Source organism: Apteryx rowi, unplaced genomic scaffold, assembly GCF_003343035.1.
Source record: "Apteryx rowi isolate R43461 unplaced genomic scaffold, aptRow1 scaffold_199, whole genome shotgun sequence".
In the NCBI taxonomy this organism is placed as follows: Eukaryota; Metazoa; Chordata; class Aves; order Apterygiformes; family Apterygidae; genus Apteryx; species Apteryx rowi.
Genome location: NW_020448296.1, coordinates 646857 through 673381, shown reverse-complemented (window position 1 = coordinate 673381; position 26525 = coordinate 646857). Strand labels below are relative to the sequence as shown.

Below are 26525 nucleotides of genomic sequence, written 5' to 3'. Positions count from 1 at the left end.
TGCTTTGTCCCTTTTACTGCTTGCCTGTGCTCTTCAGTGCCCCTTAGAGACAGGGGACTGTGTTTTGTGGGAGAGGAAAAGAAGAGGGGTACGTTGCTTTCTCAGGTGAGTTACGTGGTGGTTGTTGCCAAGTATGGCATGGGAATGGGGATGCTAAAACGGGGCCATGGAGCTGAGGAACTACTCAGAACTTTATTATGCCCCTTATTGTGTCCTGCTAACCCTTTGCTGCGTCAGTGGGCTTGACCCTAATCCACAGACATGAAGTTGGTTACAATTCAGGACCGTACCGGCTGTGGAAATGCACACCTCTACTTCTGTGGCTTCTCTCCCATACTGCTTCTTACAATAATACAGCTCCCCTCAAAGCTCTTTTAGTGGCTTTTGGAGGTCACAGATTTAAATACAAAAGGATAAAAGTTAAATTGTTCAGAATGACATTCACAGCACACATTCTAATGCTGTGTATTTGCTAAATCTATAGTCAGTATTTTTAATATGATCGGAGTCATAATATTTTGGTTCCTGGTTCATGTATCTTATAAAAATCCAAATGTAGCATTCCAGAGAGTGTGTACTTTTGTGTTAATATTTGACATTTGCAGGGAAACAAACTTACCAAGAAATTATTACCAGAGAGAAAGAATTGTTTTTCTTGAATACCTATGCAAATATGGATTTATTTTTCTCTTTTCAGACCACGGTTTGACAATGAAGTAGGTAGTAGTAACAGTTGTGTATCCTGAAGTTAGGCACAAGCAGCTCTGGTCACCACAGTGTTATCCAACTAGTGCAGTGCCCATGCTTTAGGACAGTGACAGCATGAAGTCAGAGATGCCTGTGAAAGTGAAGGCAGAAAGAGTGACAAGCAGGAAGAATCTGTTCTCCCTTTGCTTAACTCCCCCTTAAGATTTTATTTGGATCTGTTTCTGCATTTGCTCTTTCTTTGAGAAACAGATCCAAAGCCACAGTAGAGGCTGTGCAATGGGGAGACGGTCTGCAAAGGGTCTGCAGGGTTTTTGTAGAGCCACCATGTCTGCAAGAAAAAACTGCATCATGCCTGCTCTGGATAAGGACAAGGAGCAACAGGGTCTCTTGAGAGATATCTGCATGTTCTCCCTGTTAATTCTCACTGGGTTTTTATTCCTATTTGGGGACATTTTACCYCAAACAGAATGTGCAGGAGAAACAAATCTGTGATCTTGTGGCAGGAGTGACCATCCAGTTATGACTGTTTCCCTGAACTTAGCTTAAGCTGGGCTGTCAAATTTCTTCTGTTCAAATACACAAATGTAGCCTCCACACAGGTGACTTGAGCTCACCAACATTCAAACTGAGGCTCAGGAACAATGCAATCCGAAGTGAGGACCTGCAAAAGAAAGCAAAAAATAAAGGTGTCTCTGGTTTCCCACCAAGAGGGTTTGTACTTCCTTGCCTGATTTCACAATGGGACACCATCAAGCTTGAGCGCAAAGCAGGAGAAGAGAAGCTCAATTTTATTTTCACACACACGTACCCATTCAGTGTGTATTTTATATATATATATATATATATATATATATATATATATAAAATGCATATGCATATGCATATATACCTATATAAAAGTATACTTGTATACATATGTTGCCTGGTCTGATGTGGCAGAAGCACTGTGAAATACCCTATTTTCGGGAGGACCAGGAACTTGAGGAGGATGCCATGCTGGTTGACTGAGAAGAGAGGGGAGAAACAGGAAGGATCTCCTTTTCCTTTGCCCAGGATTTTGTTTTTATCCACGTGTATGATTTGTACTGGAAGCTTGTTTGGTAAAGCAGTATTGCAGAAACCATTTATAGGGAGGGGTTGTATTGTATTTGTATTATGCTCACAGTTCAGGTTTCTCTGTGTGCAGGGAATACATACATGCATGTGATAGCTGTGATTTCTCTCTGGAAAAAAGGGCTGCAGTGAAAGTTGAGTGAAAGAGGGTGAAAGTTTCACTCATGTTTACTAGTATTTCTAGGACTTTGTAGTTTTGAATGCATCCTGGATAAGAAGTGCTGTATTTGGGAAGACCAAAGGGAGGTTTGGGAAGGTAATTACAGCCAGAAGTTTTTTCTGGGCACAGGTTGCTCACGCCTGTCACTTTTGAACTGGCTGATCCTTTCTCAGGAGAAAGAGACCCAAAAGGGTCATGGGGTTTGTGAGGGGGAGAGAGGAAATGAGGAACACTTTCCCTCTTTTGGATAAAGGTAAAAGCAGGATATCCCAGGATCCTGTCAAATCCTATTTAACGACACTGAATCTTTTCTTTTATCAAAGCCGGTAACAAATCTACACCAAAAAAATCCAAAAGTTAGTATATATGGGGGCAAAAATCCCGAGGAGAGGAGGGGAAAAAAATAAGACAGATTTAGTTCCTTGGGCCAGCTGACACCAGCCAGATTTGGGACCTAGTTCTCTAACTGAGGTATTTAAATAGGAAATAAATCTGGCTGCACACATCTTGTGCATCATAAATTAAGGCTTCTGACACTGAAGCACTATGAAAATCCAGACGCAGCTAGTGATTTCTAGCAGAGCCTGTTCAGTTTTGAGCCCTCATTGGGCTGTAGCACAGAGCAAGTGTGACTGCTTTTCATCAAAGCTTTTCATCTTCTATCCCATGCCTGACAGCCTCAAAAATAGCAGTTATCCTGAATTGTGCATCTAAACCTACCTGTGTCTGAATAAGTTTTTGCCCCTCCAAACAGGAAAATGTAAATAGGAAAAAAGCAGTCTGTCCTGAAAAATACAGTTCAGTAACATTAAAAAAATGCATAGTTGGTCCTGGCAGATTCTGTCAATTTTTATCTTTAGTGCCCCATCATTCTGTCTTTATAAGGAAGAAAATAAAACAGCTTCCAGGTTCGAGATCAAGCAGTGCCACAAAAACATGTATCTGGTACTTGAATTCAATAGGCTCTCCTGAAAACTTTTGTTTTTTGTTTTCTGGAGTTTTTTGGGGTTTTTTTGAAGGAGCTGAATAGATACTTACTGCAAAAATCCACTTGCCATTCCTGCCATACTGCATTGAAAGGTAGAGCACTACCTTTTTCTCTTCTGCATCCTACCATTTTCCCCTTCCTACAGTGTGCTTTCAAAGGAGACAGTGCAAGTTCCTGTTCCTTGATCTTAGATCCAGCACTTCCCACCTAAGTGAGACAGCAATTAAAAAAAACCTAAATCCCTCTGTTTGTAACATCTACATCTCTTTTGACACATACAGCTTAGTCTTTTTAGATAAAAAATATTTCTTTTTATTGAAATCAGTGGTAAATCTCTCATCGATTTTGGTCAGAACCAGGATTTAAGACATGTAGCTATCAAAATATGATTACTAATCCCTCTTCAAAAATCTACATGGGATGCTGGATACTGGGTGAATAATTATATTTGGACATAAAGATGAAAATATTTTGAGACTTTAGAGGTTCTGTGTCCATCCTTTTTTTTAGGCACCTTGTGCCTCAGTGAATCTGGAACCACGTTTGAATAGTGGATGTAGTTTTTATTTGTGCAGTAGAGTTTAAGAGCAAGAATTTTAGAAAAAGCCAGGTGCCATATTATTGCTCTTGCACTGAGATACTGATTTGCATCAAAGAGAAATACCTTTAATTTTGTTTAGTTTGCTCTTTCATTTTGAGACCTAAAAATGTAGGTTAATGAAACAACAAACGCATGGCTTCTTGTCTTTAGAGATTTGTTTTTGTGGTGGTTATCTGCATATGCATTATAGTGTTTGGATTAAATAATCCTGTAGGCTTCGTTTTCCTGCTCAGCTGATACAGTTTGGAATATTAGAAGGAAAAATGTAAGGAAAAACCACCTACCTATGTGCTGCTGTGACAATCTGTGGAAACAGATTGTGTGTGTGTGTGTGTGTGTGTGTGTTAGCATGACATGTAAGTTTACATGTATGTCTTGTACATATATGTGTGGAAGGATGTATATATATTTATATAGATATAATTCTGATTTTGGGCAGCGTGATTGACAGAATCTAGGCAGACTTGGGTTGACTTTCCCATCCTGGTGGAACTAGTATGTTGCACGCTCTTCTCCCTGGAGCAGGAATGGTAATGACCATATGTTCTAGGTGGTGTGTGCAATTTGGGGTTCCTGACCCAAAAGCGCCAAGTTCCACATGCCACATCGTGCTACAGCAGCAGCTAGGCTTTCCTGTGCCTGCTGAGCAATTTGGGAAAGGAGCACCAAGCGTGGACCGGTCTCCCAGTGTCCGCGTGGCAGAGTTCCCTCCCTGTGGGCAAGGCCGGCGGTGGGGACCGTTCGGCCCCGGCGGGGCGACCAGAACCGCTCTTGACGAGGACGCCCTCCGGCCCTGGGATCGCGGGGCCAAAACGCGATGGGCGTCCGGCACGAGCCAGAAGCCAGCTCCAGGTTTTTGCAGCAGCTGCGCTCGCCGGGTCTCGCCAGGGCTGCGCGGAGCCGAGCGCAAGCGGCGGTGCGGTGCCGGTGCCCCCGTTTGCTGGGGCAGCTGGACCCCGGCCCCTGGTCGGGCCGAGCCGGGCCAGCCCCGGGCGCAGCCTCGCCGCCGCCCCGGCGATCCCGCACGGCCCAGGTAGATCCGGCTTTTACCTTTTTCCTTTCTCTTCGCTCGCTGTAGGGTTCGTAGCTTGGCTGTTTCCTGGCCTCGCAGAAAGAGGCAGTGCTGAGTTAGAAAGACAAAAATAGACCTTTACAGAGAAATATAGGGATTGTGTGTGTGGTGGGGAGGGAGAGAGGAGAGCAGCATTAGGCTGGTTTCCAGGAGGAGCCCTTCGCTCGCTCTCGTTGCATGTTAGACATTTTTGTACAGCTTTTTCCCCCCACCCCCTCCCTGCTCGGGAACGATTACCTCTGCCGGCTGCTCTTTGCATCTCTTTGGGGGAAAAAAGCAAACAAACTCTGTTTTGATCAGAACGCGACTAGAGACCATTTTATTTGAGCAACCGGGGGGAAGAAGAGAAGAGAAACCGTCGCAGGAATATAAGGATATAAAGACTTACCTTCTTCGTTTCCCCCTCCCCCTTGTAAATACTAAATATATAAAGACAACAATTTGACATCCATCCTAAGCCGCAGCTATGGGGTGTTTGGGCAACAGCAAAACAGAGGATCAGCGTATCGATGAGAAAGCGCAGCGAGAAGCCAACAAAAAAATAGAGAAGCAGTTGCAGAAAGAGAGACTGGCTTATAAAGCGACACATCGCTTGCTTCTGCTGGGTAAGAAAGAGGGGGGTAGAGGTGGGGGGGAAGGGGAGCAGGCGAGGGGGCATTTGCCTGAGCTACCCTTGGCGAGAGGGTGTAATGGAGAAGCTAGCTGTGTGTGTGCTGTGTGTGTGCGAGATATGAAAAATGTAGGCTGCTTTATTGAGCAATATGGGAAGCGTCCCCCGATTGAGCTCAGCGCGTGAGCCACATGGATGCATACAGACAGAAATGCTGCTGGAGCTGGGAGATGCTATCGTGCCATGTCCAAAAAATGGAAAAATAAAAAGCCTGAACCATATATCACAATGTTCTGCCTCTCCTTCTTTCTCCTTTAGGGGCTGGTGAGTCAGGAAAAAGCACTATTGTGAAACAAATGAGAATCCTACATGTCAATGGATTTAATTCAGAGTAAGAATTATTGACACTTTGTGACTTATTTTTCATTAACTGTTTGAAGCAGGTTAACGCACAGTATGCTAGGGAATTTCTGCTCTTCATCCCCTCTGCATTTTGGTGGCTTGACACTGCGTTTTGGGGAAGGGAGGGAAGAAAAGGGAGAGAGAATAAGGAAATTACTGCTATTGTATATTTGCGTTTTCTCCTTCTGGCCCCTATACAGTATTTTTACACTGTTGCTACTGCAGCGCCTGACAGGCCCCTCTGTAGCAACAACATGGCGACTACTTTTTACATAGAAGCAAATAACTAAATATTGCATCTGTCTGTAACACAAAAATACATGTCAAGTCATATTCAGGATGAGAGTGGCTGCTCTTTTTCCGGTATTGGGTTAGTGTAAAACTGAAACTAATTTTGAACGTTTGTTAGAAATCATTCTAAATTCTGGGGCTACATCATTTCTCTCTGAAGAACTCTTTGCCTAAATTTATTATTAATCTATAGTGTTAATTTTAGACATCTGTTGCCTTTCAACTATATATTATCAATTTAGTGCATGTCTACAGCATGCTGTAGAAATGAAAGAATGGCTGCAAGTTCTGTCAGGGAAGACTTTGCAGATGTGGCTATTTAACAATATATTAAGGGTGAATGTGTATTGCTCTTCATAGTACGTGAAAGAAGGGATTAGGGGGAAAAATATATTTGTCTTGCTGTTCTTTTCAGTTAGTATGTCTTAATGACTGGAGAGCAGATAAATAAGCAGTCAGTGTGAAAACAAAAAATTTAATATAACTGACTTTGAACTGCTTTGAAAGAAAAAAATCAAAGTGTTAATATTTCTGTTTTAATGCAGAGAAAAGAAACAGAAAATACTGGATATTCGGAAAAATGTTAAAGATGCAATTGTGGTAAGAACATTCTTTATACTGTTCTTAAACCCTTGGGTGTACTGGAAACGATAAGGATTGTGCTAAGATTGTGTAGAAAGAAATCCCATTTTGCTGATCAGACTGGATTATCTTCTATTGATTCTGTGTCTTAGATTTATCCAGATTAATGTGCTTGTTTTTGTTTTATCCAATTTTAGACTATAGTTTCAGCTATGAGCACTTTAATACCCCCAGTTCCACTGGCCAATCCAGAAAACCAATTTCGAATGGACTACATCAAGAGTATAGCTCCTCTTTCTGACTTTGACTATACACAGGTAAGAATGGAAACCATTATGTTACTCTATTTCAAGGAGGAATGCATAGCTCTCACTTTGATCAGTGAAATGATTTTTTTTCCCCTACTTTTTGGAAGATGCTCATGAGAGGAGCTTTGTGTCAGCATTGCCACAAGGTTAACTTTCTTACAAGACTGTGGTGGTTGCACCTGTTTTAGTGTTGCTGAGTTTTGTTGTTAATAATTTATTTGCTGATGTTTATGTTTTACTAATTTATTTGCTGATGCTGATGTTAAATGCTCTTTTTTCTATTATTTAGTCCATCTCTTAAAAAAATTCTGATATGATTATACATGTTGACACTTCAGATAAGACTTTGTTTGAGGGCTATTTTCCTATGTGTAATTAGATGCAGGATGTCAGTCTAAGGAGTTATAGTCTACCTATATACAAGGGCATAAAAGGAAGTGAAAGGGCAGAGAGACTCCAGTGCTTATTGCATTTCGTAGGGGAAATTTGTGTAAACAATGGTCAAGTAAGGTGCCTTGCTTCCTCATCTATTTATTGTAGCTCTGTTATGAGGTGGGCATGAGCAGTACTTTAGTCATATGTGAATGTTGCCATGTTGATATGGAATAATTAGAAAACTAACAATTTCTGTATTGAGGTTACTGTTTTGTAGTCAGCTTAGAGATGTTATTTGGATTAACTCGCATAGGCATCCTACATTTGGTTATTTTGATCTTTTAATGTAATCGTTTACAGAAGCATTCATAGTATGTTTTATTTTTTGTGCTTAACATGAAAGCAAGTACATAGGCATTCTGATTATTATTAAGAATTTAATTTTTGTAGTAACATAATTTTTAATTGGCCTTAAAATGATATCAAGAGCACTTTTTTATGGATACAATAAGGAATAAAAAAAATCTTCATTCATTGGCTAAATGATTATGAGTTGCTCATGTTATCAATATTACCAAAGAAGCCATTTACAATAGAGTATCTTTAGGTTGTTATAGCTTCAGGGTGGAAGGGGGAGAAAGGGAAGAGATGTTTCTTTATTATATGACTCATATTCTCTGGTGTGTGGTTTTGCCTCTGGTAAACCTACCACTTTGAAGGTTCAAGATAAAGAAAAATATCAGACATCTTGTACAGTTAGAATTTAACACAGAATGCAGATGTTAAGAAAACGACTGTAAGGTACACCCACATACTGCATAATTGCTCAATTGGTATATGTAAGTTAGTAGAAATGAGAAACTCCTTTTAGAAATGGAAGTTGAGTTTATCAGGAAATATTTGACCTGTATGTGTTTTTGAATTTTAAGGCATTTGTTGTTTCTTTTTTTTTTCTTAAATTTTGACCCTTATTTGTTTGGGTAAAATAAATACTGACATATATCCTTTGCAATTCTGTATAGTACATGTTTTTTTGAGTGTCTAGGATGAAATAAAATTAAAGTAGATTTTCAATAGAGCTGGAGCTATTAATATTTTAGCTTAGTCTTTTTACAAAAACTATCCTTCTTCACAGAAGTTGACTATATCTGTGCAAATTTGACTTTTTGATATTTATAAAATGGAAAAACTTATTCTTCTTTGAGGGAAAGAAGAATGGTACCTTGTGCACTCTGAAGCAAGTAATATTTCATTTTAGGTCTGGTTTCAAAATCTATTTTGCTTTAAAATTAAACAATGAATAACTTTGTTTTTTGAATTTACCAGGATTTCTGAATAACACTTTCACATTATTTGAAACGGTGTCAAATATTAATCTTAATTAAAACAAGAAATGTTGTTAGTTACAAGCTTAAAAAAAGAAGAAATATCTAGTACTAGTTTAGAAGTAGGTACATTTTATCTGTCACTTTCACCTATTTCCTTCTGCTTTCTTCTCTGCCCAGTTCATAGGCTTAATGTTTGTAAAATCTGTAGTTTGACTACATAATTTTTAAAATTTTGTTAGTTTAATATGATGTTTCTTTCGAGGAAGATGTGTGAGAAAGAGATTGAAAAAAAAAAAAGTGCTTCAGGGCTTGATTGTACTCCAATTTGAGTCAATGATAACTTAAAGTAAAATTATGTTCCCAGCTGAAATACCTTTTGACCCATTTAATATTTTTAAATAAGTACTAGCATAAAAATAAATATGTGGATAGTAAGCAGTTATGCATCCTTTTCTAAGCATTACTGATTCTCTGATTAATACCTGGTATATGGAATAAGGCCTTCTGAACCAGGGAAACCAATACAGGATTTAATACTATGTATTCAGGACTTGCTATTCTATCATCTGTACTTTAAAAATAGTTTTAAAGGAAAAACTGCTGACTTAGGCAGCGCTTAGGTGTTGTCTCTGGGGTAAACTTTGGCATATTCTAAAACATGACAAATGTTACCCTTCTTTTGAAAGAAGAAAGAGCTAATTTTAGGATTTTTAACAATCTGGATGCTAATAAACCATTAAAGACATAGTCCTTATTGTTTCAATAAGCATTACAGATCTGTTATTTTCTGGATAATGTTAGTTGTGTAATCTTTCTCTTAAAAATGAATGTATTTTAGTTGAAGAGTCATTTCAAGTAAATTCGATGCAAAATGTGGTAAAATAACTGCACTGTATCATGAGTCTTTAAATAGAGATTCCTGATGAAATGCAAAAATTTCACTGATGGCACAATATGGCCAACACTCGTGAGACACTAATTTAAATATATTTGTGACATATTGGGTATACTTGGATATGCATACTTAAATTGCATAGAAATTAACTAATATACATTTAATTGTGAAAATTGTCCTTTAAAATAGATGGATTTGAAAATACTGATTTCCTGTGGGTGAATCCTACTCTAATTAAAATCTATGACAGAAATTCCAAGAACTTGAGTGAGGATGGGATTCACATTTAGACTTGGATTTGGGGTTTTGTTTGGTTGGTATTTTAATTACATAGTGCTCTATAAAATGTAAGCAGAACATCTTACTTTGGTAGTGATGCAATTTTTAAAACAAACAGTGTTCTCTTTACAGCATCTTAATAGTCCTTTAAGTATCTGTGGAGTGCAACTACTTTACTTACTTTTGTTAGAATTTATTCTTTATTTGGTCTAGTAATACTAACTTGATGTTTTATGTGGTAGATTTAAAAAACAAACAAAGATTTATTGATTTCTTTTACAATTTTTCAGTTGCCTTTCATTAATTCTATTAAAAGACTGTCTTAGTGGTACGTTTTACAAAAGATCGCTTGAGAGACCGATATGGTCGAATTATATAAATCATAAGATTTAAGCCTTGCTTTTTTAAGAAGTTAATAAACGTGAATAAGGTATGTGTCCATTATAGTTTCTTCCTTGAAGTCATAAAAAGAAACAAGATAAATTTTCATCTAACGACTACTTTAGACATTACCTTAGTACCATATTCCAGGATGGAATCTGCAGAAGAGCTTTAAAACTGAAACGGAAACATGCACAGTGTATTGGAAAGGGTTTTTTTATTATTTTTGGCATAGTGTTGATTGATAGTTGCTAAAGTTAACAGGAATTGACCTGCGCCATTTTTAATCCTTTATTGATGGGGATTTATTTTGTCCTTTGTGAAACAGAGTGAACATATTAAGGGCGTATTCTGCTAGTAGCTGTGGAAAAACACGGTGTATTATGTAAGCATGTGTTTACTCAAGTTTAGTTGTCTTTATTGACGTGTTTGAATTTTGTCTTCACCAAAAATTTAGCCAAATTAAATAGATTTTTTTTAAATTTATCTGTCAGATTAGGCACATCTGAAAAGTTATGTCAGTTGTATGTGTGTGTGTATGTGTATATATATATATATATATATATATATATATATGGCAGGTAGTCAACTAGCTGCATACTATAACCAAACTGTATAAGTCAGCATTTGCCTGTATTGCCTAGTTGCCAGTGAACGTGAATCATTTGCTTAATAGAAAGCATATAAACACCTCATCCAGTTATTGAGGACCAGGGAGGACTATTTTACTTTGTTAAGAAAATTACTGGAGAGCCAAAGTATTTTGTTAAACCTTCATAAAACAGTGAATTGTGCAAATGTAGTCCCTTGTGCTGATTTTAGAATGCTAGCTTTAAAAATAACTTCTAAAGCTATTTTATCAATCATGTAACCTCTTTAATTCAGCTTTTAAAAGTGAAATGTTAATGTACGCATTGACAGGGAAGGTGCTTTAGATTAACATGTTCTTTCTGTGGTTTGCTCTGCTTTTCTAGATGTTGCAATTTGAGTTCAACTTCATGACTTCAATTTTCTTCCACATTTTCTTCTTAAAAATCAGGGCTTTTTATTAGTACCTTAAAAACGGATGAAAGAAAGAAAAATATTTGTGGTCAGGGTTTGAAGTCATGTAGACTTTCCTTAGGCATTTCAAATACTTATTAAACATAATATTCAAATTCAGTCTCATACTGATGCTTAGCGATTGCTGGTTTACACAGGGTATGTCTCAATATTTGAAGTAACTGGAAATCTTGGTCAAGTGAAGTGTATTGGTGGGCTTTAGAAAATATTTACCCCAAATAAATACTTAAATAAAAGACAAAAAACATGATAAATATGGTTCATATATGGTTAAACTTACTTGGGTCGTGCAGTTAATGCTGTGACTTTAATATCCTATTTGGCCAAAACATGTTTAAGTTTCTGTGTAATACATACTTGATGTAGCCCAAAGGAGTTGCAAAATAACATCATCTTACATTTTTGGTTTTCTAAATAACTTGCAGTATTTCCATGTTTCTCAGGAGTGTGAAAATATACCATGTTTTACAGGAAAATGTCATAAAACTAAAGAGAAAATACAGTGAATATTGCCAGACAAATGGCTTGGTTTGCTTTTTTTTTTTTTCCATTTAGATTTTTACTTTAGGAGTTTATTTACCATTTTGGTTAGGATGAAGGGCCACAAGTTTTTACACTTACCTGTGGTCATAATACTTAGCACTACTACAGTTTCAAATCACAATTAACTTTGGAAGATCAAATAGAGTTTTACAAATTAAGTCATTTGCCTTTTTCGAGTTCTAGAATGCAAACTGGTAGTCGTTCTTTTGTTCTTATTTTCACAAATGTGGAAAGGATCTAGAAGGCCAGATAATGGTTAGATTATATAGATCCAACAATGTTATTACTCCCCTGAACTACTAACACTTCAAAAACTAATGAAGAAGGCTGTCAAAGAAGGACAGTGGAAAATACTGCTTATGCTAATGCAATTGTTGGTAACTCTTCAGTCTTCACACAAAGGTTAATATTGTTGAGGGGACTGGTATTGAAAAGCAGTGGATATTGGGGAAAAGTAGCAATTATGTAACAGATGAAATTTCTTTGTTGTGATAGTGCTTGATTTTGTGCTATACACTAACAATTAATTAACAGCGAATACTGAGGTTGAGCTCCTTTCGTGTTAAGAGAAGATTCTGCTGATGCATGGTGATATCTTTGCTCTGGTGCAAAATACCTGTTTGCATACAGATTTAGTGTAGTTGTGTCTGGTTTCCATTAAATCAGCAAGCYGAGTCCCTAATGCTCAGATTAGTCAATGTTAAGAGACAAAATTATAAACATTTCACACATGAGATCAAGAATATACTTCAACTTTGCATGTTATTTAGTTTTTACTCTTCATAAGCATTAAGTTCACTGGTAATGGATCAATCAATCCATTAGCGCTTTCAGATATAATTAGAAGTTATTTTAACTGTACTGTAAGTTTTTAAAAATGTAGAACTGAACTGGGATCATATTAGAAACATATATAGGGCAATTCTGAAAAAAAAGATAGTGTGTACTGGAACTGTAAAAATATGAAATTCTGTGATGATTTCATTTGAATGTTTTAGTTTTATTCTTTAATAAATACTCAGTTCATACTAGAAAAGACACCTGGGGCTTAAAATTGGAGTTGTGTGTGTAAAGTACAATTCTTCTGTAAGGCTCAAGATTTCTTGCTTCCAATACGTGCATTGTGTTGCGGGGGGGCTCTTTTTAAGATGAAGGTATTATGTTCAAGCGTCAAGACAAAATAAGGTTTTTGCTTTAGTAAAACATTGCTCTGTTTAACAAAAGTAAAGCAACACTTTTGTTCCTCTCCTCAGCCCAAATAAGAAGAATTAATATAAGAAATTCACTGAAGCACAGTTGTTAGCAATTTATACTGATGATAAATAAATAAATAAATAAATAAGTTTGTGTCCCAGGAAAGGAACTTGGGGAGCTACTTGGGCCCCAACAGTTAACAGTAGAAATTCTGAGACTGGGAGCCATAGAAAGTCACATGTGTCATTATAAATGAGCCACAGTTAACAAATGTAAGATGTATTCAAAAAAAAAAAAAAAAAAGTAAGAAGGGTATAAAATTCTGTGTTTGTTTCTAGGTCTTCCTATGTCAATATTTTTAAAAAACAGATTCAAATTTGAAATGTACAGAAAAGGTTCATGTTCCCCATATACTTTTCCCTTTTTTAGAACATATTTTTGCACAGCTTCCAATGTAAAATAGTCAATTTCAGTCTGACAAGACAATTATTTGAGGAAGTCTTATGAACAAGTGCAAAAGAAGAAAAATCCTTCTACCTAAACTGTGGTGTTGCATTCGCTATTACATCATCATAGTAACACTGAATTAAATGTTTGCTATCTTGCATAATGAATCTGATTGCCCAGAGAGCGGAGTGGTATTCACACTTTATCCAACCTACTTTATTTATTATCACACTAACAGAGAGGCTTTCACTGAGAAATTGAAAAGTTATTCTGATTTATTATTACTGCTAACTAAAACGTACATTACTTACGTAGTCTCCAAAATTCTTGACATTTACTGATACTACTTTGGATTTCTTGCCCATGAACACAAATTATTTGGGGACTTTTGAAAGTCAAGCCAGTATCCAGTCAAATACTGTGAATTATTAATAATCAATTTCACATTCTGTCTTGTTGCTACAATTTTAGCTGAAAACTTTATACACTTCTGTAGCACTTTAAATGGATAAAAAATTTTTTTTTGCTAAATCTGGATGTTTGATATGATGGCAATTGGAAGACTAATAATTTAAATTATCTTTTCAAGTAGGAGTGACTGACTTTCTTCACATTACCAAAAATATATTACAAGATCCTTTTGGAGCTTTAAAATATTTTTATTCATCAGTTATTTCTCAGTGTATACCCTATTTTTAAACAATTATAGAAAGATGGAAGTGATAGGCTCAAGGCTGTGCTTTCTTTATATTGGCCACAGATCTGTGGAGCATATTGCTTTTTTTAAATTGTGCTTGCTTTTGGGGGCTGCTGTTTTGTGTTGCCTCGCAAACTCTCGTGGCTGCTGCTTAGGTATTCCTGTATTTCATAAGCTATTCTGTAATGTGCAGGTGGCAGCAGCCCTTCTTCTCCTCAGATGGTAAGGTGGTGAAAAACAGCTGCAGGAAGAGCACTGTGCACTAGATAAGTGGAGGAGAGGTGATAGCCTGTACAGAATAAAAGACTAGTCTCGATCCCCATTTTTCCATAAAAGAAGAAACAGGAAAGAAATTCTTGCAATTTTTAGCACTTACATTGAAATGCATTGAAATCTATAGAAGATTTAATTACAAATTAGTATTTGGTTTATTAAGGTTTAACATGCATTTAAAAATGCTTTCAAAGAACTTCATTTGTTTGTTCCCTCATGTATAAAGGAAACTGAATTATAATGAAACTAAGTGTAAGTACATGTGAAGGGTAACCACACTGTTAATGAAGATACACTATCCAGTTAGTCTCAGGATGAGGACTTTGCAACTTCTACAAGTAACAGTTTTCAGAGGAATGATAGTAAAATGTTTAATAAATTGTCATTATTTATAAACTACAGTAAAACAGATTTTCCTTCACAGCCAGAGAAAAGCTAAACATAGCAGAATATGTTTCGCAATTGTCTTCATTATCAATTAATTCTTTTAATCTCTTAAGCCATAAATGGCGGGTTGATGTACTGCTTTTGCTGTTTTGAATGCTCTAAAAGTAATGTGTCAGGGAGGATTATTCTTTTGACTTCAGTGGACATGATCAAAAATGTGTAGATCAAGGATAAATCATTATATGTATGTTGATTCTCACTGAACCCTGTGGCGATCTATGGAACAAAGGATATCACCTGCTCAGTAAGAATAAGAAAAAGGTCATTAGAGTTTCAGAGAAGGGAGTGTTCATCTGCACAACAGCCATAAATCTGAACTGCTTACTATTTCTTTGGTACGTGATGAGATTTTAACTTTTGTTGCTGAAAGTGTCGAACATTGCTGGCTCAGATCTTTGCTACTTCTTTTGCATCACTTCCTTAGCTTCCTCCGTTGCCTGTACTTATTGGCAGTAATGGATTACCTTTTAATGCAGATACAGTCTGTATCAGTGGACAGGATATTTTGTTTGTAGAAGGTGACAACCTGAGTTGGGGAATAGAGAACAAGATAAGCAGTATGAACTAAAGACTGCATGTATACCTTACATAATATGAAGAAAATAAGTTGAAATATATAAATTATTATGGACAAAAAAATTTTTTTGCTGTGTATCTAAGCAGCTTTTTATGATGTTAATAGGACTCTGAAGCAGAAGAAAGGCGAGGGACAATACACATTTGCAGTTATTGCTAAAGTTTGCAAAACATGTCTATGGTTTTGTTCTGCTACAGCTTTCATTTCAGTTGCCTTTCTATTCTTAAGAGATTCAATTCAAGTGTTTTAGTCAAGTTCTAAGACCTTCTCTTAAAAGAGAGTCAAAGGGAGGATGTAATTTGTACAACGCAGTTTTCAGTTTATATCATCTTTTACTTTGGAAGGTCTTGTAATAATTTCTTGGAACAGAGCTGTAACAGAGTTGTAAGCCTGCCAGCTATCATTTGAAGCATGCAGATTATGCCTTCTTACTTTAAATCAGTAGATGAATTTTGCTTGTTTTAAAGTTCACTCATGTAATTAATCTACTAGTATTTGTTTTAAAAACCTGTGCTGGATGTTTTGAAAGGATATTTATCCTTAGGCCAGAGGAATATTGGAACTTATATCTGTTATGCAGACATTAGAGATGAACTTGCATTTTAAATCTTTTAAAACTAAATGTTTTCTGACACTTCTGCCAATTCATTCCATTTGAGTTTTCTTATTGCTGTCAGGAGGACTTAAACATATTTTAATGCAAATAATTATCCTACTGTTTTGAACTGTGAAATTGTTTAGCAGGATAAAATAGGCTAAAGATATGCAAGCCCTCTTATCTCTGTTAATTTGGTGAATGCTTTTTGATCACGTCCACCCTCACTTCCATAGGATGTTAAGTGACAGAGCTGTGCAGATCATTCTTTTCTTAACGTACACCCACATACTTTCTTTCACATGAGCTAAATAATATCAAATCTAAGAACTGTCAGGTAGGAAAACAAGAGGAGGAAAAGAATGGTTAAGTAAAATAGGGAAAAGTGTATCCTCCCAGCTAGATTCATACTGCCCTTCCCTCTGTACAGAAAACTAACTACCCCTTCCCTTGCCTACAAGCCTGAAGCTGACCCCTAATAACAGCAGAACGCAACTGTCAGTCAAGTCCAGAGCACCTTTGATGGAGGCTGTGGGCAAGCGTATATGTACTCTAAGAAAGCTTTTCCTCAAGTTCATGACCTGAGCCAAAAAGAAAAGACAGAGGAGAAATATAAATAACAAATCTGTGTTACAAATATATGGTCTCATATTTTATTTTATCTTTAGAGAGAGGAAGAGGTCAGGTATCTCCACTTGTTGCCAAAACCACATCATTAATTATCTGATTTTTAGCAGGTATCACAGGAGAATGAGGCTTCAYGGCAGGATTTGGTAGTCTTAAATACTTAAGTGAGAATCTTCTTTCTGGCAAACACGGGTGTCCTTTAACTTGAACTTTAGCTTGAGCTTCCTACACCAGTGTTGCCCGTTCCTTTCAAAAAGATTGGATTTACTTATTTAAGATAACATACGTTTAATTAAATAGTAGAGCTTTTGTTTTTCCACTCCTAGAATTATCATTTTTAACCTCTGCTCTTGTCTGCTAAATTTTGCCCAAGATTTTAAAACAAGCAAACTAAAAATTCATCTGAATGCCATAACTAAAAATGACAGTGTGGATCTGTTATGGACCAAAAGAGTAATTAGTTAGGGAATTCATAAGTCAGAAATTTTAATTAATAAAAATGCTGTGATTTGAAAATCACATCGGTAGAAGAAGACAGCTTGTGATGTTTGTGAAAACCACCCATCCACACTGCAGAGAGTTTTCACTGTTTTAAGGGGAAATAAGGGATTAAATTTTGTTCTTGGCCTTAAATTCTGCAGAGCAGGTTTTCGTTCCTATCACTGATGAATGAAAGCCTGGCATGAAGTCTGATGTTCCACGAAAAGAGAGTTCATTCTAAAATCCTACCTTTCCTAGGGTTCAATTTTGCAAATACATAGATATATGCATATATATGGACCTAAATACATTGCTAGTGTACTGTTAGCACATTCATGCAGCTGAACTCCCAGTTATGCAGTGATATTAATATCAGAATCACAAATACTTTCAGTTTTATTTTAGTCAAAAACAAAACAAGCTAATCATTTCACCGTGTTAGATATGTATTTGGGAGGTCGTTGAGCAGTTTTATGGATTTCCTGGGGGTGGGAAAAGTTGTGTAGGTTAGAGATTGGCACAAAACTTGAAATAAGCAAAATCTTTTTCACATAAGTGACAGTTCTCTGGATGTTATTAAGCTGTGAACAGTAGGTCTTTTCAATAATCACTGTGATTCATTTTCATATTATGTTTTTTTAATAATAATATCTTTAAAAGGCTTGCTGAACAGTAGGCTGCACCAGCAAAACTTTCTGTGCAGAAGGAAAGGTTTCATGCACAGAATCTTAGATAATTTACCTTAAATTGATTTGGACAGCTCGATAAAACCATAAGAACAACTGTGCCTGCTCAGATCACAGATTCATTTAGCACAGAATCTTGTCTCTGATAGCAGCCAACAGTGGAACTGAAGAAAGAGTAAAAGAACAGGGCAAGCATGTAGTAATATTTTCCCCATATATTCTCCTAGCCTCCATAGATTTGTGGCTGAGGTACTTTTTGAATGAGTGCTTTTGTATTTGGATTTTTCTTCTAGGAATTCATCTCTCTCTCTCTTTTTTTTTTAATACTTTCAGTATCAACAGTTGTGGTAGCAAGTTCTGCAGTTTAAGTATGTGTCATATGAGGAAGTACCACCTGGTTGATTTTTTTATTATTACTAGCTACCTGCTCATATTCCCTGACTCTTCTATTAGAAATAGAAATTCCTCATCTTTTCCATGTTGTCCATCATTACATATCATAACCCTCCAAATATTTATCCTCCAGCTTAAAGAGTCTTACTTAGTCTGTTTAATTGGTTCTCTCACAGAGGTTGTTCCAGATTTTGATTATCCTTGTCACCCTTTCATATTTCTTCTAGTTTTAGTAGACCATATTTGCAATGAGAGGCCAGAACTGCACACAGTATTCTAGGTGTAGGTACATTGTGGATTTACACGTAGCATTATGTTTTGTTTTTCATTCCCTAGTCCTTTTCTAATAATTCCTAATATTGTTTACTTTTGTGGACACTGAGTTGATATTTTTATAGAATTACATTTTAATAGGTAATAATTCCAAGAGAACCTGAACACAGTTGCAGCTAAGAGTGTTAAGAGTTATGAATGTGTGAAGGTCTGTGTAGCAACATCAGCAGAACCCAAAGGATACTATGAGTGACAATTTTCCATATTCTCTGGTATTTTCAGAGTTGTTGTATGTTTTTTGGCTAGCTTATTCAAAAAAAAAAAATCCATTGAATTCAATTGTTTTATCCTTTCATGTGCAGTAACATGTCTTCTCATTTGCTCTGCTGCCATGTATCCTTTATGCATTCTTTTAAATTATCTACCATGACTAATATTTCCTTCTCTGCAGAGGAGAACATGCTTTATTTTTGTTCTGAAAATGGAAAAGAAATTGGTGTTCAGCCTGATTTTGGAGAGGCAATGTTTACAGTATCAAGGACTTCAGTGCTTTCAAATCTGCTTATCATTCCTTAATTGTTCCTTACAATTTGCCTGATTTAGCAGAAAAGAAGACCATTGTTTAGAACCCTTCTCATTAGAGAAATATGATGTTTAAAAATATCAAGATACCACTTTTTTTCTCTTGCAGTTCCTAATGCTATGTATCACTGAGAGAAAACGTTTTGAAATTTTTGATGTCCCTTGGGGAACGCTGCAAGTAGCAGAATTTTGTTATTTTTATGTCAATTTAGGTCTTACATGATTCAGCACTTGTGGTTTGTGGGAAAAAGAGTTGTAGATTATGATAAAAGGAGCAGAAATAGTAAGGAGTGGCCACTAGAGAAGGCTTCTCTTTACTGTTAAAATACTTCTTTAGATTGGCTTTTCTTCATTTTTAAACCACTATTTTTCTCTGTCCCTCATATTTTCTTTGTTAATCATTGCGACTAGTATCCTGTAAAGAGAATGTCAAATCTGTTTCAATTTTAAGCTGTTGTAACAGTTTAAAGAACTTAAAAGTTACTTTTGGATCTTGATAACACCGAATTTGTACATTTAAGTCTGTCAAACTTAGTTGTCTGCAAGAGGTGAACCATTAATTCCTTTCTGGCAGCTCATCAGAAATAAGCAGAAGGTCTCGAGAAAAGGACAACTAATACAAAATGCAAAGTAACTGCCTGGACTGCAGGAAAAGTTCTTGGGTGTAATACACAATTGCAAACAATGACTTAACTCATTCTGGGATACATTCACAAGGCTGTTGTACAAAAAGACGTGAATTAATTATGCCATTCTCTTTGACACTGCTGAGTCCTCAGCTGGGATATTGTGTCTAGTATTGGGAACTGAACTTCAACAACAACAACAAAAATCTAGACAAATGGAGTCCAGAGGAGAGCATCAAGAATATGAGGATACCACGAAACCTGGGTTTGTTTACTTTTGAAAAGAGAACACTCCAGGTTGGAGGGGAAAGGGAGCAGAATACAACTTTTAATATTTAAATATTTTAATTATTTAATAATTTAATAATTTAATTAATATTTTAATATTATCTTCTTGGGACTATCTTTTCAGAGGAAGGAAATGAACTTGGGGAGAGAATTCTTCTCTTCTGTTTTGCATGAAAGCCCATATATTTTAGATATTCTACATCAGTGATTTTAGGGAACAAGCTCTCATAAACACGTTGTAGATAGGGGTGACCAGTTTCAGGTATTTATGGCTGTATTTTCAGAGACATGAAGCACCTGCAGAAGTTTAAAACTTCTGAAAATCTAGAAAACTTTTGAAGACATGAGCTCCTATAAATTGGTCTTTCACTTTTGCCTCTATTCTCACAAAGATCCTAATGGTATGTTGGTTAAAGCCCTTGGGCCTTCTTTCCCAAAACTAAAGTAAGTTTCTATAATCATCTCTTGAATTTATTTAGAGACTATATTAGTTATCCGTTTTTGTGTAAACAGACATGATAATTCCTCTTAACAGCATGTGATCTGCCAGAGTGCCATTCAGACAATGTAGTAGATTATAGTATAGAGTATACAAGACTAGTTTGTGCTTCCAGTTAAATATAGTTAATAGTTATAGTTTTTAAATCTAAATCCTGGCAATATTCAGATGATTCCATTTATCTGGTGGAAAATCATGCACACATCACCTAATCAGGCAGAGCCTAAGATTTTCTTTCCTAAAAGCAGAAGTGGTGGTTAGGGGAAGTAATGCTGTTAGGAATATTTACTCTAAAGGTTAAAAAGACCAAAGAGCGTACATCAGGAACTTTCAGTTAAAAGTAGCACGCAAGAGTTTTTGTTCTTTTGCGTCTGACAATGCACAGGCATGTATTTATGTGTAAGATATTGTGTGCCTTATTTATGTGCAAAGTTCTAATCTTATCATTTCAAGAACCAGCACGTCAGATGGCTTACAGTAGGGTGAAAAATCCAGTTTGTAGGCTATTAGCTGTAGACCCTCAAGCCCGTGAAGAAAAATGAAGTTCCTGAAGAATAAAACAAATTTATCTCAAGTCTGTGGCATTAGAAGGAAAGCTCTCCAGGTCAAGGGTGGCAGATGAATAGCTTTGAAGCATTGGTGACAGCCTCCAGCTATAGCAGCAAGGAAATACATATCTAAGTCCTGTGGTAAGTGCCATCCTTGACAGTCTGCAGGCTGTTCAGCATGTGTGTGTTGCACATCTGTCTTGATAAGACAACCTGGAAAGGATAGTTATGGCAAAGATAGCGATTTTGCTAGTGAGAGGTTTAAAAAATGAAGGACACAGACCACAGGTAATCAAGTTTCAGTAGTTCTGTTGCTGATTATAACAAATTACGTAGAAAGGGGAAGCAACTCCCATTTCTTTTTATTATCAGTTGTTCTCTGCTTTACTGATAGAGTGTATTTAAGTAGAAAAAATGATGGCATGTGTCTTTCGATATTGCTAATTTAAAGAATGGTCACATTGAAAGGTATATCATTATTTTTTGGTTCCACAGTCATTACGAGAGTTGTGCTTATTACATTATAAATACAGTCAAATGTCATGCTAATACCATTCCTGATCCATGCTTACATGATAGATGTGGACATGTTTTATATCTAAATTTTAGGTTTTTGAATTTTGATGGAAAACCAGAGTTAAAAGCTATGCAATAAATCACAGTGTTCTTTTCATTTCCTTTTTCCCTTTCCTTAAAAAAAAAAAAGAACAGAAAAAATCTTTGCAACTATTACAATTAGGTGGTTATTTTTTGTAAGAACATATTGCTTTGCATACCTCCAGACACCAAAAGGGAAAATTAAAACAAAATGTTAGTTAATCAGTTTATGAAGGGCTGCTGTATGGAATTTGAGGATGTAATCAGGAGAAGATCCCACCTCAGACAGTCAGCTGGAGCACGGGGGGGAATTCCAGGCATTCGCTTCTAGGGAGAGTGCTCGTTTACTCTGAGCACTCTTTGTTTGCGGTACTTACTGACTGGCTGAGTTCAGTCAACGCACACTATTTCCGGGCTGTTTTTCCCAGCATTGGGTGGGTGGTTTCTTGATGGGACCTGAAGTGGGTGTCAAAACTGGAGGGCATTTTGCTGGCCAAAGTTCTAATTCAGTTACTCTTTTGAGATGATTATATTCTTACAAGTTGATCTTCTTTTCCACCTATACCAATTCTTTTTTTTCCCTCCTGAATTTTATCATTTTAAGCAAATTATCAGTCTTTGAATCACATCGCCGTTCTGAGAACGTATGCTAAGGAGTACTTACAGTCTCGTTTCACAAGTGTTTGTTCTAGCAATGCTGCCAGGCTAAGCAATCCTTCTTCTCTTCCTGCCACCCTCCCCCATCTGTATCCACTCCACTTTCCCACTTCTGTGCCTGCACTGTGCCCTCAGCTGTGTCCTGGTAAAGCTGTTTGTTTGGCCTGACCAAGTGAGGGGGAGGGAGAAGTTATTTTTAGTGTGGATCATTTCCCTAGTTTAACATAGGTGGAGTGACACAGATAGGGAACAAGAAAGCAGAGGTGGGAACGAGTGGTAGGACGTAATGGGAAGGTAAAGGCTATCTAAACAAGCCTGCCTACTTCCCCCACCTCTGTAGCTATAGCCACCGATTATGGTCAAACCAAATTCCACAGAAAATCTGTGTGTTAGAATAAACCCAGTAGAGTGTGTTAGTTTTGCTCCTTCTGATTTGAGTTCTGACATTTCTTGTAGAGGTTAGGTGGTATAAGAGCAGATCTGTCTTGTTCACCCTTGCAATCTGGATAAGTAAACACTGCTACCTTAGCTGCAGTTATTCCTAAACTTAACTTTGTGAACTGGCACTTTAAGGCTTAGTCTGATGTGTTTCAAAAGCAATTGACTGACAGGAACTCCAATATACAAAAGATTTCATAGCTGTTCAAGTCTCATATAACAAGAACTATTCTCTGTTGGTTTTGTTGCATAACTGCAAGTCATTTCCTCTGTATTGCTATATTATCTTTACTGAGAGAGAACATGATGAATAGGTATGCAAAAATCCCATGAGTGGTCATTTATCCACAAAAGACATGATGACAGAGAGTATGTATAGGTATATATACTTAAACTCTGTTTACATGTTTCTCAGATATTAGTTGAGGTGGCATAATGGTGTTCTTATGGATGTAAAGGAAGAATGGAGTATTGTTCCTTTGCATGGTATGTGAATGACAATATGTAGAATTGAAGCTATTTTATAAAGCTTATATGGCCTTCAGAGGAGACGGGACAAGTTCAGGGGGCAGAAGTTGGCTCAGGGCTACTGAACGTGTGGAAACCACTTTTGGTTCAGAAAGTTCTTGAGCTGAATGGGTGGAAGTTGGCAGACTGTTGGGAGAGAAGTGGTACACACTTGCCCTGTCCTTGTCCTGCTCTTGGCATCCACTGTGGGGAAAAGGTCAGTGGGCTAGAAAGGCCTCTGGCATCACCCTGCACAAGCTTTCTTAGGATAAGGTTTAATAATTCATTTGTAGAAGGGATTACTTTCTGACATATCAGAATCAGCACTATTGTTTTTCTTTTAAATAGGTTAACTAAAAAGAAAGAAAAATCATAGCTATTGTTCAGATGAAAGTTTTGCCTTATATGCCAGTAAGATTCCCCTAATTAGGCATCGTTTAACTTTTCTGGTTGCACCATAACAAGTGTGAGAGATCATGTTACCTTTTTTACCCAAAATGCATGATAATTTTCTTTCTGTGAGCTAGAAAAGTCTGCTATGAAAGAAGATCATCAGCCTATTGTCTTGGTACAGGCTGATATCTGCTAACACGAAATATCCTATGACTAGAGAGGAAACTACTCTCTACAGAAGTTCGTAAAAGAAGTAAGACCCTTTTACACATAATCAACAGTGACACTTCCCAAAGTTTCACAAGCTATAAGGTATTGTCGGAGGGGCACACTTGTGTCCAATATATACATTTAAAATGCCTGAGAGTCAATGCCAAAGTTTAATTAAGCTCAATTGTGTTGTTTAGGAAATGAATCAAGAGCATATATGATATTTTATAGTGTTTTGTCTTCATAAAGTCTCGTAAAGCTTTTGAGTTGAACTTTTCAACTCCTGTTAAAAATGTTAAATATGACCTCTAGTATCTGTGCCTATAGTAGCTCAAGCATTAGATAATTTCATATATTTTTTTCATGGAGGAAAAAAGAGAGGAAGAAATAAAACCCCCTTCTTGCTTTTCAACCTGGGCCTATGTAACCTGAAGAAAACTGAAGGAGAATATAACCATCTTCACAAAAATACAGAGACTGTCTTAGCTGAATACTTAAATAATGAATACTATGTGGAGGCATGCTGAGTGCTTCTCTGCATCCAATGGTATTTTTTGTAATTTGTTTTAAATCGTATTACTGTCATTTTTTACCTTAGCTTCCATGTTCACTTCTTCAAATCTGAACACTATGTTGTCACAAGGAAAACATCACAGTGATGTTTCCTGAGCATGTAAAGAGACACAGGGGAAGGAAGTTAACTTTTTTTTTTTAATTTGTGAAGTAAAATATTGTCATGAGTATGTTTGTCACTTAGTTTATTTAAAAAAGAATAATTTTCAAGCATCTCTAGACTAGAATAAAAATACACCCCATCTGTGTCTAAACACAAATTATCTAAAATAGAAATATACAAAAATGTGTTCAAAATTGGTACAGTGATACATGCATAGGAGCCAATATTGTTACATGGTTCTTCAAGAAAAGTACCTGAAAAAGCAGAAGTCACATTTAACTCAAAGATTTAATTAAACCAGCTTTTGTTTTGATTTTGATTTTTTAAGATCAGAAAATTCCAAGAAGGTTTACAAAGCAGTGAATAAAAACAGTAATTTAAAGCAGTCCAACTTATAGTTAAGCTCTGCAGCCCAGTAGAACTGATAATTAATGGCAGGGGAGAGAGGAAAAGAAATAACCAACCTGTTTTCACATTTACATGGGTGGGTGTCAAAAAATATTTCAAGAACATACAGAGTAAAACCTAGGACTGAATCATTAGCAATAATTTTTAGTATTTTTAAAAAGGGGAAATATTTAAAGGTGTTGCTGTCATACACAGAGAGCTTATCTACATTAAACTTTACAAGCAAAGAATATTAAAGGGTTGTAATACAATTGTGATCAAATTTTAAAAACAATCCTAGAATATTTTCAAAATATTTTCTGTCTTTTCATGAGTATAATACACCAGAGATTGCATTGGTGACTGTTTGGCATCAGTTGCAAAAATCAAGGTATTTGTTTGGGAAATAATGGTTTTATTCAGGCTTACAAAGACCTTTATACCTTGTGTGCATATGTGTAAAACGTTGACTATAAAGATAAGTATCTGAACTGGTACGGCAAAAGTATAGTAACATCTGAATATGGAATTTTTTTTTTTTTTTTGAGATAGTACCTGTTCTTGTTTATTGTTTGAAAGAAGTAGCAAAAAAATCGGTAATGATAATCTGTTTGCCCAAAGGAATTAAGTAGGGGTTTTTGTCTCATGGATCCACTCAACATTGTAAGCACCACATGCTTGAATAGTTCGTCAGATTATTTCTTCTTTATATCTACTTTTCACAGTGTCAACAAAAGAGTTTCCTTCCCTGCTTTCCCAACTCCCCATGGGCTTGCTGGCCTCCTCTGCTCTCCTCTTTAGGGACATCTGCTGTGAGGTGATAGAGGTGAAGGAAAGAGGGACACTGAAGAAGGCTCCCTATATCTCTCTTGGCTTCCTCTTTTTTTCTTCCCTGCCCCGACCTGTCTTCTCCCTGCAGGACCTGGGCAGGAGGCTCTCCAGAGGTGCCCTCCAAGCACAAGGCCCATAGGTGTAGCCTGACTGTTTCTGCTTTGTGCCAACAGGGAGTCATGAGAGGCCAAGTTATATTTTTACCTGGCACAAGCTCTCTGACATGAAAAATGAACTGTTGCCCTGCACGTGTGTGTGTGTCCTATTGAATTGTTTTCTGTCTAAAGTACATAATTCTCAGTGTGGAACATTTCTAACTAATCAAAAAACATTGAATAAAAACACCTGGGGAAAAAAAAGAAGCATGTTAATAACACAAACGATATATCAGGTGGTGTGTTTATCATCTGTATTTTAAAGCTGACTGTACAAAGGAAGAACAAATAACAGTACTGATGCTTAGGAAAACCCTTCCATGCAGATTATGTAAAAGTAAATATAGTATAGAACACTCACTAAAACGTAGACGATTTTGATTAATTCTTTAAACTGTTCAAGTGTAGCTATAAACTGCTATGTGCAGTGCTGGTTGCTCAGCTTTTACTGTCTTCCTTTAAGGTTGTGACTTAATTAAAGGTCAGTGTCACACACATTTCCACAACACATAGTAAAACCCTGGAATGAAATGAGCCTCACTTGAACATTTGATTAGACAAGATAACATATTTCCCCCTGGAGTAGTTTGTTATTCAAAACAAGCTCTTTAGGGAAGGAAGTTCACATCGGTTGGTAACTGTTCCTGTGGATACCAGAGAACTTTGTACAGTACACACTACACTAAATTGTACTGCAGGTCATTTAGGAGCTGGAAGCACAGCCCAGGTCTCTGTAAAAGAAGT

General features: G+C 36.6%; 1 protein-coding gene across 1 annotated transcript in view; it reads left to right on the top strand.

Moving 5' to 3' along the window:
- Positions 1-4554: 4554 nt before the first annotated feature.
- Positions 4555-26525, top strand: part of GNAL (G protein subunit alpha L) — a 127646-nt gene continuing 105675 nt past the window's right edge. Inside the window, exons 1-4 of the mRNA XM_026063049.1 lie at positions 4555-5247; positions 5571-5643; positions 6491-6545; positions 6725-6844. Of these exons, the coding sequence (XP_025918834.1) occupies positions 5109-5247; positions 5571-5643; positions 6491-6545; positions 6725-6844 (387 nt within the window). The 5' untranslated portion in view covers positions 4555-5108. The remainder of the gene's footprint in view (positions 5248-5570; positions 5644-6490; positions 6546-6724; positions 6845-26525) is intronic.